Source organism: Meleagris gallopavo, chromosome 27 (assembly GCF_000146605.3).
Source record: "Meleagris gallopavo isolate NT-WF06-2002-E0010 breed Aviagen turkey brand Nicholas breeding stock chromosome 27, Turkey_5.1, whole genome shotgun sequence".
Lineage (NCBI taxonomy): Eukaryota > Metazoa > Chordata > Aves > Galliformes > Phasianidae > Meleagris > Meleagris gallopavo.
Window position 1 is genome coordinate 1,112,664 of NC_015037.2, and position 10,833 is coordinate 1,123,496.

A 10,833-nucleotide genomic window follows, 5' to 3' on the forward strand; every position below is an offset into this window, starting at 1 on the left:
CCACGTGGTTCGGAGCAGGGAGAACCGGGGGCTGGGTGAGCTTCGGTCATCACAGAGGGGAAGGAGCCGGTCCTGGAGGCGGGGAGGCGGCGCTCGCTTTGGTTCCGGTGTGAGGAAGGAGCGGGTTTGCTTTTGCGAGGCAGCGGTGGAAATGGTGCCGTGCTTCACGGCGGCGATTTGTCGTGTGACGGTGATAGGAACGGAGGGAACGGCTTCAGTCTGCACCAGGGGGGAGTCAGGCTGCCCGTTAGCAAATCCTGCTGCTCTGAACGAGCGGTCAGGCGCTGCGATGGGCTGCCCGGGGAGTGAGGGAGTCACCGAGCCTGGGGGCGTTCAAGGGACGTTTGGGTTTTGTGTTGAGGGACGTGGTTTAGTGAGAGCCGCTGGTGATGCGTGGATGGTTGGGCTGGATGATCCTGTAGGTCTTTTCCAGCCTTGGTGTCTGTGATTCTCCGAAATTCATTGCTAAAATTGGGGCGGCTCTTAGTTGCCGTAACTTCCAGAAGGGGTTTTGTCACCGGGAGTCTTTGCTGATAACCGAAGTGTCGTAAATGGGAGCAGCGCCCAGCGGGGCTCTGAAAAGGGAGAAAACTGCCTTCTTTCCTGCCCTGTGTGCCCATGTGGGCCGCTGCTGTGTCTTTAGTGACATTCCTACAGGAGAGCATTCAGGTATTGCAGAGACATGCACGGATCTGCATGGAGCAGTGGGTGTTTTTTCTGCTTCACGACACCGCTGTGAAGCACACAGCTGCTCACACCCTGCTCTGTGTGAATGCCAGCCTTGCTGCAGTTGTCCCATTCGTGTTTTCTTTGCAGCGCAATTATTGATGCCATTCTGTTTTCCTTTGCCTCCAGATGAAGCTCCTGATTCTCGCTGTGTTTGCCCTCTTTTATGTGGCCCGCTGTGAGGAGGGCGCCAGGCTGCTGGCCTCCAAGTCTCTGCTCAACAGATACGCAGTGGAGGGCAAAGACCTCACTCTGCAGTACAACATCTACAACGTTGGCTCCAGGTAAGCCTGCTCCCTGCTTCTCACGTTCTGTGTGTGGGCCTGGAGGACCTGTGAGGATTTCTGGGCTCTGTGATGCACTGTGATCCTCCTCCCCCAACTGGGAGCTCACCACAGCGCACGAAGGCTGAGTTTGCTTCCTCCTCCTGGTGCTGTTGTCTCTACTTTTGCTGTGTCTGCCTGGCATGGAGCAGGAACTCATCTCGTGATGCTCTTCTGCCCGTTCACACAGAATCTTTCTTTGCTTCACGGGCATTTTCTTTGCGTCCCATTCCCTTTTTTGCAGCTTCAGTTTTGCTCTCCTCTTTCTGCAGTCTCCTTGTTACACACCAACCCCATCCCCCTCGCTTCTCTTTGTGCCCTTTTTGTTTCACAAATCACTTCTCCCAGCAGCTGAACCATCAGTGTGGGGCTGCCGTCCCTTCGTTCAGTTCAGCACCGAGCTGTGACTCGCTTCTTATTCCATTTTTTCTTCTCCTGTTGCTTTCAGTGCTGCCTTAGATGTGGAGCTGTCGGATGATTCCTTCCCCCCGGAGGATTTTGGCATTGTCTCTGGGATGCTCAACGTCAAGTGGGACAGAATTGCTCCGTATCTTTCCACATTTTGGGTTTATCTTCCCTCCCAACGTTCAGTTTTGCCCCTGAACATCTCATGGTTCTCCCATCCTCTTTCAGTGTCACGGAAATGACACCATGCCAGACCTGGGGTGAGGTGTTGGGTGCAAACCTCTCCTCTTGAGGGTGCCTTAAAAAGCAAACAAACAAAACTTGCTTGCAGACAGACCCAAATCAGCGTGCAGTTCATATGGTTGGGGAAAAAGGGGTTGGTTGGGTCAGCTTTGAGTGGGTCTGGGTACCTGTAACTACAAAGAGCCCTTTTACCCAAACCCTTACGTTCCTTCCTTTGGAGTACCCCCGTTTTCATTAACTTGTGGCCCTCAGAGCAAGCAATGTGTCCCACACTGTGGTTCTGCGGCCTCTCAAAGCTGGATATTTCAACTTCACCTCTGCTACCATCACCTACCTGGCACAGGAGGGCGGACAGGTGGTGGTGAGTGCCTCAGCTGCATATGGGATCTCTCCCCACACCGAATGGTGGAGCTGCCTTTCTGTGTCCTGTTTGTTGGGGGATGCTACGTGTCCCCGCGGTCTTAAATTCACGTGCTGTGCTGCGAGGAGGGAAGGTGGCAGATCCTATTCCTCTCCCTTTGCTTTTTCAGGTCGGTTTCACGAGTGCTCCTGGGCAGGGAGGAATCCTGGCTCAGCGTGAGTTCGACAGGAGGTTCTCCCCTCATTTTGTGAGTATCTGTCAGCTGGGGATTGCAATTGCACTGCGCTCAACTCCCCCCACGCACAGGGTGGGATTGCAGTTCATATCAGTGGTCCAGAAGGGCATCGCTGAGCAGGAGAGCGGGTTTCATCCCGGCTCGGAGGAGCAGTGCAGGATTTCAGCAGAGGGAGGGCGATCCGAGGGTCTGAGACGGAGCTGTGTGCGATTTGTTTTGACTCGGAATGATTTCTTCCAGCTGGACTGGGCGGCCTTCGGCGTGATGACTTTGCCCTCCATTGGGATCCCACTGCTGCTGTGGTACTCGAGCAAGAGAAAATACGACACCCCCAAGACCAAAAAGAACTGAGAGTGGCCCCGTGGGCCCGGCACCCCCAGAGCTCAGGAGAGAGCAGCACAGAGGAGCACAGAGGAGCACAGAGGAGCACAGAGGAGCACAGAGGAGCACAGAGGAGCACAGAGGAGCAGGTGTGTTCAGATCAGCAGCAGCAGCTCCTGAGAGCGCTGCATTTCAGCCCTGTTGGTGAGAGGGGGCCCCTGCTGGCACCGCTGTGCTTTTTTTCCTCGCTCTTATTGCAGTGAAGAGTTGCTGGTTTGGTTTTTCTTTCTTCTGTTGCTCTGGTGAGGGTTGAGGTGTGTGGAGGTACGGAGGATTTTGTAATAAATGCCCTGAAAGAAGCCTGCCTTTCTGTTACTGGGAGGTGCCTCCAGGAGCAGCTGAGGGGTGTGCAGATGGGAAAACAAATCCATACGTTATTCCAACAGGAAGAAGAGCAGAAGAAGAGAAGCAGTGGAAGTGTGGGGAGCAGAATTGGCTTTGCAGGGTTCATTCCTTTGCTCCCTGCAGGACTGGTGCTTGGCACAAGCTTGCCCAGCAGCCCCAGGTTGTCGTTTGTTGCTTCCCTGCTGCGAGTGAATCCCACTGCAGCTCCGGGTTGGACGTGAGTTTGTGCTTTTCCTCTGGAGGTGCTGTGGTGTGATGAGGAGTGTTGCAGGGGGCAGTGTGAGGTGGGGAATGGGGAGCCCTCAGAGATCTCTAGGGCACGTGGGGAAGCCTCTAATTCACCCAGGAGCACATGGAGGAGGTCTGGGAGTACTGTAGAGTGCCCTAGAGTACAGTAGGGGGTACTTGGAAGTGTCTGTTGTGTCCTAAAAGGTCTGGGTTTGCTCTGGGGTACCTGAGAGCACACTGGGGGGTTTCAGAAGCCTCAAAGTCATCCCAGAACACACTGAGGAGCTCTGAGAGTTCTCTGGGATGCTGTGAAGTCACCAAAGCACGGACAAGCAAACTCCAGCATTGCTGCCAGGGACAACAAGCAGGCGAATTCCCACCATGGGGAAAAGGAAACAGCAGAGCAGGAGGTGCACAGCTGAAGCTCCTCCTGGCACACGTTTGTGCCTCCAGAGCCCACACACAGGATTTGGGGGATCGCTGAAAATGATCTTTTATTTTATTTTATTTTATTTTCCAAACAACAATCTGCAATTTCATAGATATCACGCAGAGAGAAAATCACAGCCGCGTCGCCGCAGCGATCAGAGAGGAAGGCGAGATCTCCGTTTTAACAACTGTTGGCATTGCAGTTTTGCTATGGGGGAACAAAGGACAAATCACCTTTTTTTTTTTCTTTTTTCCTTTTTATTTTTTCATCCTCCAAGAAGCAGTCAGTGGGTGTAAACCATCTGTAAACCATCCTCGAAAATCCTCCCACCAGCTCCACACAGAACTGCACCCAGAGAGACAGAAGCTGATCCTTGCAGGCAGTGATTGACAGAAGCTGGGTCCGAAGACGGAGCCCTCCCCGAAGCACAGAGGGGTGCTCCTATATCTGTGGGTATGAGGCATAGCTGGCGATCCCGCAGTGGTTCGAGTGGTTCCTTGACATGCGGATGTAACCCCCGTCGCCAAAGCGTTCGCCCCAACTTTTGGGAGAGGAAACGAACAGGTTAGAAAAGGCAGATTCCTTTCTCTGCAAAGCGTCGGTGCTGTCAGCACCCCAATGCTTTTCATGTCCCTGCCACAGCTTTTTACAGGCAGCGATGAAACCGTTCTGCAGTGCTTTCATCAACCTCTGAATGGCATTTTGAACTCCAGATTCTTTTTCCTAAGGGGAATTTGGAGGGCGTGAAGTGTCCTAAAGGCATTTTGAGTCCCTTCTCGCTGCCAGAAGGACGTTGGGGTGCTCTGACGTGACTGAGCACGAACCATGGGGAACGACACAAGGACCGAAACTGACTTTGTCGCACTGACAGCCCCACTGCACTCTGCATCCAGCTGCCCTCCCGTGCTCTGCATGTCGTGGTTGGACTCAATGATCTTTAAGGTCTTTTCCAACCTGAGCCATTCTACGATTCTACGAACGTCAGATGTTATCACATCAGTGGGTGAGGGGAGCCCGCTGCACACCCGCAGCGCCTTCACCTGTTTTTCACCAGCCAGAAGTCCTTCTCGTTCAGGGTGCCATACCCAACCACCAGCACGCCGTGGTTCACCTCCTGTGTGCAGCGTGGGTCGTCGTACACCCCTGCAAAGCAGCACAAAGGGAGCACGGCGTCAGCCCCCCACGCTCAGCGGGACCAATGCTGACCGGCGCCTCCATCTGAGCCCTACGCCCCAATTTGCCCGATTCACCCCAGATTTCAGCTCCGTCAGCTTTACATGCAGAGATACAGAAGACAAAGCGTGGCCACAGATCTGCGTGGCCCCAAGTAAAGGGGAAGAGGGTCGTACCTGACCGGTACAGGAAGAAGGTGGGCTGTGCTGCATCGATGGCGACAGAGACGGGTCCGATGTTGGCAACAGCATCTTTCAGGGCAGCTTCATCAGCATATGGCAGCTCCACATACTTGGAGCACGTGGCAGCACGCGTGGAAACGTTGTAATGGCACGTCCCGTTCTGGTGGGAACAAGAGGAAGGTGTGGAAACCACCAGGAGACCTCGAAACCTTCAGGTGCTTCGACCATTCTACCCTACACCACCCTGTTCTTTGCTTCTCTTTGACCATCGTTTTTCTGTACACAGAATTACGGAGCAGATGGATGAATCGCAGAAGCACAGAACTGTGGGATCACAGCACAGGAAGGGACCACAAAGACTGTAGAACCGCAGAGCCACTGAGTGCTTGGGTTCAGAGAGACCTTAAAGTCAGAATTTTAGAATGTTTGGGTTGGAAGGGATCTTGAAGATCACAGAACTCTGGAATCACAGCACGGTTGGGTTGGAAGGGACCTCAGAGACCACGGAACCGTGGAGTTCTGGAATGGTTGCGTTGGAAGGGACCACTTCTCCTGACAGCTGTCCCTTTGACCTCCTTCCACACACCGTGTTTTGAAGCCACTGAGTCATTCCAGGTCATTCCAGGTTTTGTCTTTTGACATCCAGACTCTCCACATTGGGACATTAATTTGCTCACGGCTCAGCAATGTGACGCAGCACGGGGACAGCATTGCTACGGGTGACATCAAAAAGCTGTACAAATGTCATTCACTGGAGGAATTGCCAGCTTGGTTCTCCTTTCCCTTGAGGAGCGCTGCCTACCTGAGCCATGTAGGGGTAGGACTCCTCCGAGTCGATCCCATTGTTGTCTATGATGTACTGGAAGGCGTTGGTCATGAAGCCCCCACTGCAGCCCTTGTTGCCGTACATCATGGAGCAGTCCACCAGGTTCTGGGCACTCAGCGACACCAACTTCCCCGTTTTCAGCTTCACCTGAGCCTCCAGGGCTCCCACAGCACTGAACGCCCAGCACGCCCCACAGGGGCCCTACAAGAACCCGCACTGGTGCTCAGCGCCGCCTTTGGGACCGCAGGACGGGATGGGACGGGGAGAGCTTCCCACCTGGTTCTTCACCTCCGTGACGCAGCCCTTCTCCCTCCAGTCCATGGCGTCCGGGGCTCCGCCGCGCTGGTGGTACCTGGAGGTCCTGTTGTTCCCGTAGGGGACACGGAGCCCCGTCAGGAGCGCGGCCACATCCTCGCTGCTCTGGGAGGAGAAGCACCAACTCGTGACGTCCCTCCCTCTGATAGGACTCACGCAGGGCACGTGGGGGCTGAGTTTCCCTTGAGATGCGGAAGTTAAGGGTTTTTGGGGAGATCTGTGGCTTTTTCTTTAAATAGATTTGTGGGTGTTTAAGTCCCAACCATTCACTGGAACGGGCAAGAAATAGAAAGCACGAAGCTGGGCTCCAGCAGCTCTGTGTCTCATGGAACCACCCCACAGCCCCGGGGAATGGAGTGGGTACAGTTTGCACACACGTCATGGCCAGGACCGGGTCCACACACCACAAACCCTGCATTAAGAGGGAGATTTCCTCACACCCCGTTGCCTCACACGGGCAGTGTGGCGTTGCGAGCCCACGGGAGGCCGCAAGGAGAGGATGGGGTGAATCACAGAGTCGTGAAGGCTGGAAAAGACCTCCAAGATCATCAAACCCAACCATCAACACGCGACCACCGCCAGGCCCGCTCGTGGAGCTGTGGGATCGTTAAGGTTGGACAACACCTCCGACATCACTGAGTCCGACCATCGCTGCACCGTTACCACCGCTGCCATGCCCGCTCGTAGAGTCAAGGAATTGTTAAGCTTGGGCAAGACCTCCAAGATCATCAGGTCCAACCACCACCACACCACGGCCGTGCCCGCTCCAAGAGTCATGGAATCGTTAAGGTTGGAGAGGAGCTCCAAGACCACCGTCCAACCCCAATCCACCCCCTGCACCCACTCACAGAAGGCTGGAAAAGACCTCCAAGATCTCCAGACCCAACCCACCCCCACCGTCCACGTCCCCCAGTGCCACATCTCCGGGCTTCTCGGACCCCTCCAAGGGTGGTGACCCCTCGGACCCCTCCGTGGACAGCCCTTACCATTAAGGCTTTCCCTGCCCCATCCCGCAGTGCCCTCTCACCATATCCCCCATGTGGTTCATGCCCAGCTGGTAGGAGTGCAGCCCCAGGGAGTGCTCCAGGTTGTGCAGCATCACCAGGCGCAGGTTCTTCTCCCACGTTGCGCGGCGCTGCCCTTCCTCAATCTGAAACCAAACCCGACCCCGCAGTTCAACCCCCGGGGCAGCCGCTGCGCCCCCCACTGCCCACCTCACCCCGTACCTGATGGCGGTACACCTTCCCGTGGGCTTTCTTCCAGAGCTCCCAGTGCTGATCCAGCGTGGGGTCCGGGTGCCCCATCACGGCCACCAGAGCGAGCAGGGCAGCGATGCAGCGCAGCAGCTCCATGTTGTGCGGCAGAGCGGGGCTGCGTGTGAGCGCTGCGTGTGAGCACTGCGTGTGAGCGCTGCGTGTGAGCAGTGTGTGACAGAGCCGGTTTGGTGAGGGAGGAGCGGGTCGGGGTGTCATCACTGGGTGATGCCAGCCGCCCCGTCCTGACCACAGCACCGCAGCTCCGGGATGGACTCAAAGAGCCCTCGGGGGGAGGTTGGTCGGGTGTCACACGGAGGGGGAAACATCTGGACACGGAAAGGCGTCTGGACGCGCAGACACGGCCGGACACAGGGACACGTCTGGACAGAGGGACACATCCAGACACAGAGACGTGTCCAGACACAGGCATGTATTTGGACGTGGGGACACACCTGGACAGATGGACACATCCGGACACGTAGACATGTCCAGACATAGGGACACATCTGGATACATGGACACCTCAGACACACGGACACATCAGACACACGGACACATCAGACACACGGACACGTCAGACACACGGACACGTCAGACACACGGACACAACCCCTGAGCACTGCCCTCCTTCCCTCCCCACGGCGCTCCGTGCGCCCCATGGCCGCTCACACAAACCTGTGATTTTCCAACGCCTACCAAAAAAAAAAAAGGCAAAGCCACGAGAGCCCCGTTGCCACCCATCCCCCCCAGGAGGGGCTGCTGCTGTCGTCCCCCCCTTGGTGGATCCAGGAGGAGATGGGGCTGCACCCCACGCTTTCACTTCCCCATCACGCGGAGCTCCCACAGCTCCGCACCGCGAACGCGACGCACAAACCTCAGCGGGGCCCGAAGGTGGTGGGGGCGGTGGGGGGCACAGCCACGTCTGGGGGGCACCCGGGGGTCCCCGATGTCCCCGCACCTCACACCCAGCGCCCGCCGCGCGCGGCGAATCACATGAGCCCAGAAATGAGGAAATGCTTTGATTTCGTTTTCACTTTGCTGAGCGCCCAACCCATCGGCTCCCATTGGCGGAGCGCATCCGGTCCGCTCCTCACAAATCACCTCCTGTCACCACGAGACCCAAAGGAGCAACGCAAAAATCACTTTTTCTGCTCGACTTGACCAAAAATCACTGCTTTTTCACGTGGTTTGGCCAAAGGGGCCGTACAAAAAAAGCCCCTTTTTTTGCTCACTTTGACCAAAGTTGACCCTTTCTCTTCGCTGGCGCAAAATTCTCATGTAGAAAAGTCGTCTTTTTTCCCCTCTGCTTGACCAAAATCACCATTTTTCACCCCAACAGAGTGAGGTGGCCCACAAAGAACGCGTTTTGTGTCGATAAGGAGAGCAGGAGGGGACATTTGGGGGGAGACAACCCACTACTCCCCCACTCATCACCACCACCCAGACCCCTCCCCACTGAGCAGCCCCTCCGCCCATCCCGTAACGAAGAGACTCTCCACGCTCAGCTTTCTCCCCAACCACTTTTATTTGAAAAACAAAATCCCATCGCCCTCCGCATCCCCCAGAGGACGCAGAGATGAGATATTTTGGGGGGGGGTTCCAGCCCCCCAGCCCCACTCCTGCAGGCGGACGTTGGCACCGCTCACATTTTGGGGAAGCTGGCGAGGTTGGCGATGCCGCAGGCGTTGTTCATATTGCGGGCCAGCAGCACGTAGCCCTTATTGCCCCACTCCGTGCCCCAGCTGTGCAGGGAGGGTTGCAGCGCCAGTTGTTGCTTCGGCCATCCCAAGGTTGGGGGGGTGAGGATGGGTGGGCGGGGGTCCCGTTCTGCCATACCTGTTCTTGAGGATCCAGTGCTTGGTGCCCTTCTGTGCTCCGTACCCCACTGCCAGCACCGCGTGGTTGATGTTCTCTGCGTTGCAGCTCGTGTCGTAGTACACACCTACGGGGGTGGGGGGTGGTGGCAGAGCTCCGTGCCTCAGTTTCCCCCCAAAGTATGGTTCCCCCATCCTTCATCCCCTCTGTGCCTCAGTTTCCCCCCATCCTTCATCCCCTCCGTGCCTCAGTTTCCCCCCAAAGTATGGTTCCCCCATCCTTCATCCCCTCCATGCCTCAGTTTCCCCCCAAAGTATGGTTCCCCCATCCTTCATCCCCTCCATGCCTCAGTTTCCCCCCATCCTTCATCCCCTCCGTGCCTCAGTTTCCCCCCCAACGGATGGTTCCCCCAACCCTTCGCCCCATCTATGCCTCATTTCTCCCACTGCCCCCCACGATTGGGGTCCCTTCCCCCCTCACCGCGGCTGTAGAACTGGAAGGAGGGCAGGCTGGCGTCGATGCCCACGGAGACGGGCCCAATCCTGGCCACAGCCCGCTTCAGAGCCTTTTCGTTGCCCTCGGGGATCTCCCGATAGCCGCGGCATTTGGCCGCCTTCCCGGTGGGGCTGTACATGCAGCTCTCATCCTGCGGGACCCGCAGGGCCGAATGAACCACGGGGACGGGGACATACGAGGGAATGACCCCCAACGCCCCCCAGCCCCCCAGACCTGCCCGATGTAGGGGTACGCGTCCTCCGAGTCGATGCCGCGGTTCTGCCGGACGTACTCGAAGGCGTTGGTCATATAACCCCCCCCGCAGCCGTTGTTGTTGGAGACGCAGTCCACTAAATTTTGGGGGCTGAGCGAAAGCAGTTTCCCCGTCCGACGCTTCAGCTGCCCTTCCAGAGCTCCCACCGAGCTGAAAGCCCAACACGAACCGCACTGCCCCTGCGGGATGCGGGGTGACGCCGTGGGGTGACGTGGGGGGGCACCACGCAGTGTGGACCCCCATCAGCACCGCGCTCACCTGGTTCTTAACGGGGGTCACGTAGCCCTTCCGCCTCCAATCCACGGCCGGGGGGGCTCTGCTGGTCCAGTCGGGGATGTACAGGGTGCCATTGGGGCGCGGGCGGCTCCGGGGGACCCTCAGCCCCGTCATCGTCCTCACCACCTCCTCACTGGTCTGGGGGTGGAGTGGGGGGGGGGAGCAGCCCTGGGGCTCAGCAGCACCAAAAGGCGCCACTGCTGTCCCCAGCGCTGCCCCCATCGTGGTCCCTATTGCTGTCCCCACCGCTGCTCCCATCGTTGCCCCAGCCACCGTCCCCACTGCTGTCCCAGTTGTCCCCACCTGTCCCCATTGCTGCCCCCATCACAGTCCCCATTGTTGTCCCAATTGTCCCCTCCTGTCCCCATTGCTGTCCCAATTGTCCCCTCCTGTCCCCATTGCTGTCTCCACCGCTGTCCCCCCTGTTTTCCCAACCACCGCCCCCACTGCTGTCCCAATTGTCCCCATCACAGCCCCCATCACTGTCCCCATTGCTGCCCCACTATTTTCCCAACCTCTGCCCCATCCCTGCCCCCATTGCTGC

The 10,833-nt window shown here is 57.3% G+C and overlaps 3 protein-coding genes across 6 annotated transcripts in view; 1 reads left to right on the forward strand and 2 right to left on the reverse strand.

Moving 5' to 3' along the window:
• The window catches only part of SSR2 (signal sequence receptor subunit 2), a 4,343-nt gene extending 1,370 nt beyond the window's left edge, over nucleotides 1-2,973 (forward strand). The window contains exons 2-7 of one of the 2 annotated variants that reach the window (XR_004162049.1): nucleotides 856-1,010; nucleotides 1,498-1,596; nucleotides 1,950-2,058; nucleotides 2,228-2,305; nucleotides 2,534-2,697; nucleotides 2,738-2,973. Coding sequence is in view for 1 of the 2 variants with exons in the window: in XM_010723955.3 (XP_010722257.1) it covers nucleotides 856-1,010; nucleotides 1,498-1,596; nucleotides 1,950-2,058; nucleotides 2,228-2,305; nucleotides 2,534-2,644 (552 nt within the window). In the remaining variant the exon portion in view is untranslated. Of the gene's footprint in view, nucleotides 1-855; nucleotides 1,011-1,497; nucleotides 1,597-1,949; nucleotides 2,059-2,227; nucleotides 2,306-2,533 lie in introns of both variants that reach the window. The other variant, XM_010723955.3, reaches the window with a different exon arrangement.
• A 950-nt stretch (nucleotides 2,974-3,923) lies between these two features.
• Nucleotides 3,924-8,509, reverse strand: CTSS (cathepsin S). 3 transcript variants are annotated; one of them, XM_010723956.2, is made up of 8 exons: nucleotides 8,304-8,509; nucleotides 7,400-7,544; nucleotides 7,201-7,323; nucleotides 6,135-6,278; nucleotides 5,835-6,059; nucleotides 5,027-5,192; nucleotides 4,718-4,820; nucleotides 3,924-4,218 (listed from the first exon to the last, which is right to left on the reverse strand). In XM_010723956.2, the coding sequence occupies exons 1-8, from the start codon at nucleotides 8,492-8,494 to the stop codon at nucleotides 4,119-4,121; spliced, it is 1,197 nt and encodes a 398-aa protein (XP_010722258.1). In that variant the 5' UTR covers nucleotides 8,495-8,509; the 3' UTR covers nucleotides 3,924-4,118. The 3 variants fall into 3 exon arrangements, with proteins under 3 accessions (XP_010722258.1, XP_010722259.1, XP_010722260.1); XM_010723957.3 differs by having other exon boundaries at nucleotides 4,119-4,218; nucleotides 7,400-7,557; nucleotides 8,304-8,438; XM_010723958.3 differs by having other exon boundaries at nucleotides 4,119-4,218; nucleotides 7,400-7,570; nucleotides 8,304-8,381.
• A 421-nt stretch (nucleotides 8,510-8,930) lies between these two features.
• CTSK (cathepsin K) lies at nucleotides 8,931-10,556 on the reverse strand. The gene is made up of 5 exons (XM_010723959.3): nucleotides 10,272-10,556; nucleotides 9,974-10,192; nucleotides 9,725-9,890; nucleotides 9,266-9,371; nucleotides 8,931-9,171 (listed from the first exon to the last, which is right to left on the reverse strand). Exons 1-5 carry the CDS (start codon nucleotides 10,545-10,547, stop codon nucleotides 9,072-9,074), a joined length of 867 nt encoding a protein of 288 aa, XP_010722261.2. The 5' UTR covers nucleotides 10,548-10,556; the 3' UTR covers nucleotides 8,931-9,071.
• Nucleotides 10,557-10,833: the final 277 nt, after the last annotated feature.

Bases quoted from the DNA above. Each gene is read 5' to 3' on its own strand.
- CTSK (XM_010723959.3), bottom strand. From the start codon at position 10,547: ATGGGAGCAGCGGTGGGGACAGCAATAGGGACCACGATGGGGGCAGCG. The intron at 9,891-9,973 runs GTCTGGGGGGCT...CGGGTCCCGCAG, and splicing joins CGTACCCCTACATCGGGCAG to GATGAGAGCTGCATGTACAG. The intron at 9,172-9,265 runs GTATGGCAGAAC...CTCCCTGCACAG, and splicing joins CACTGGATCCTCAAGAACAG to CTGGGGCACGGAGTGGGGCA.
- CTSS (XM_010723956.2), bottom strand. From the start codon at position 8,494: ATGGGAGCCGATGGGTTGGGCGCTCAGCAAAGTGAAAACGAAATCAAA. The intron at 6,279-7,200 runs GTGAGAGGGCAC...TTCTCCTCCCAG, and splicing joins TGAACCACATGGGGGATATG to AGCAGCGAGGATGTGGCCGC. The intron at 4,219-4,717 runs GTGAAGGCGCTG...CTCTCCCAAAAG, and splicing joins TTCTGGCTGGTGAAAAACAG to TTGGGGCGAACGCTTTGGCG.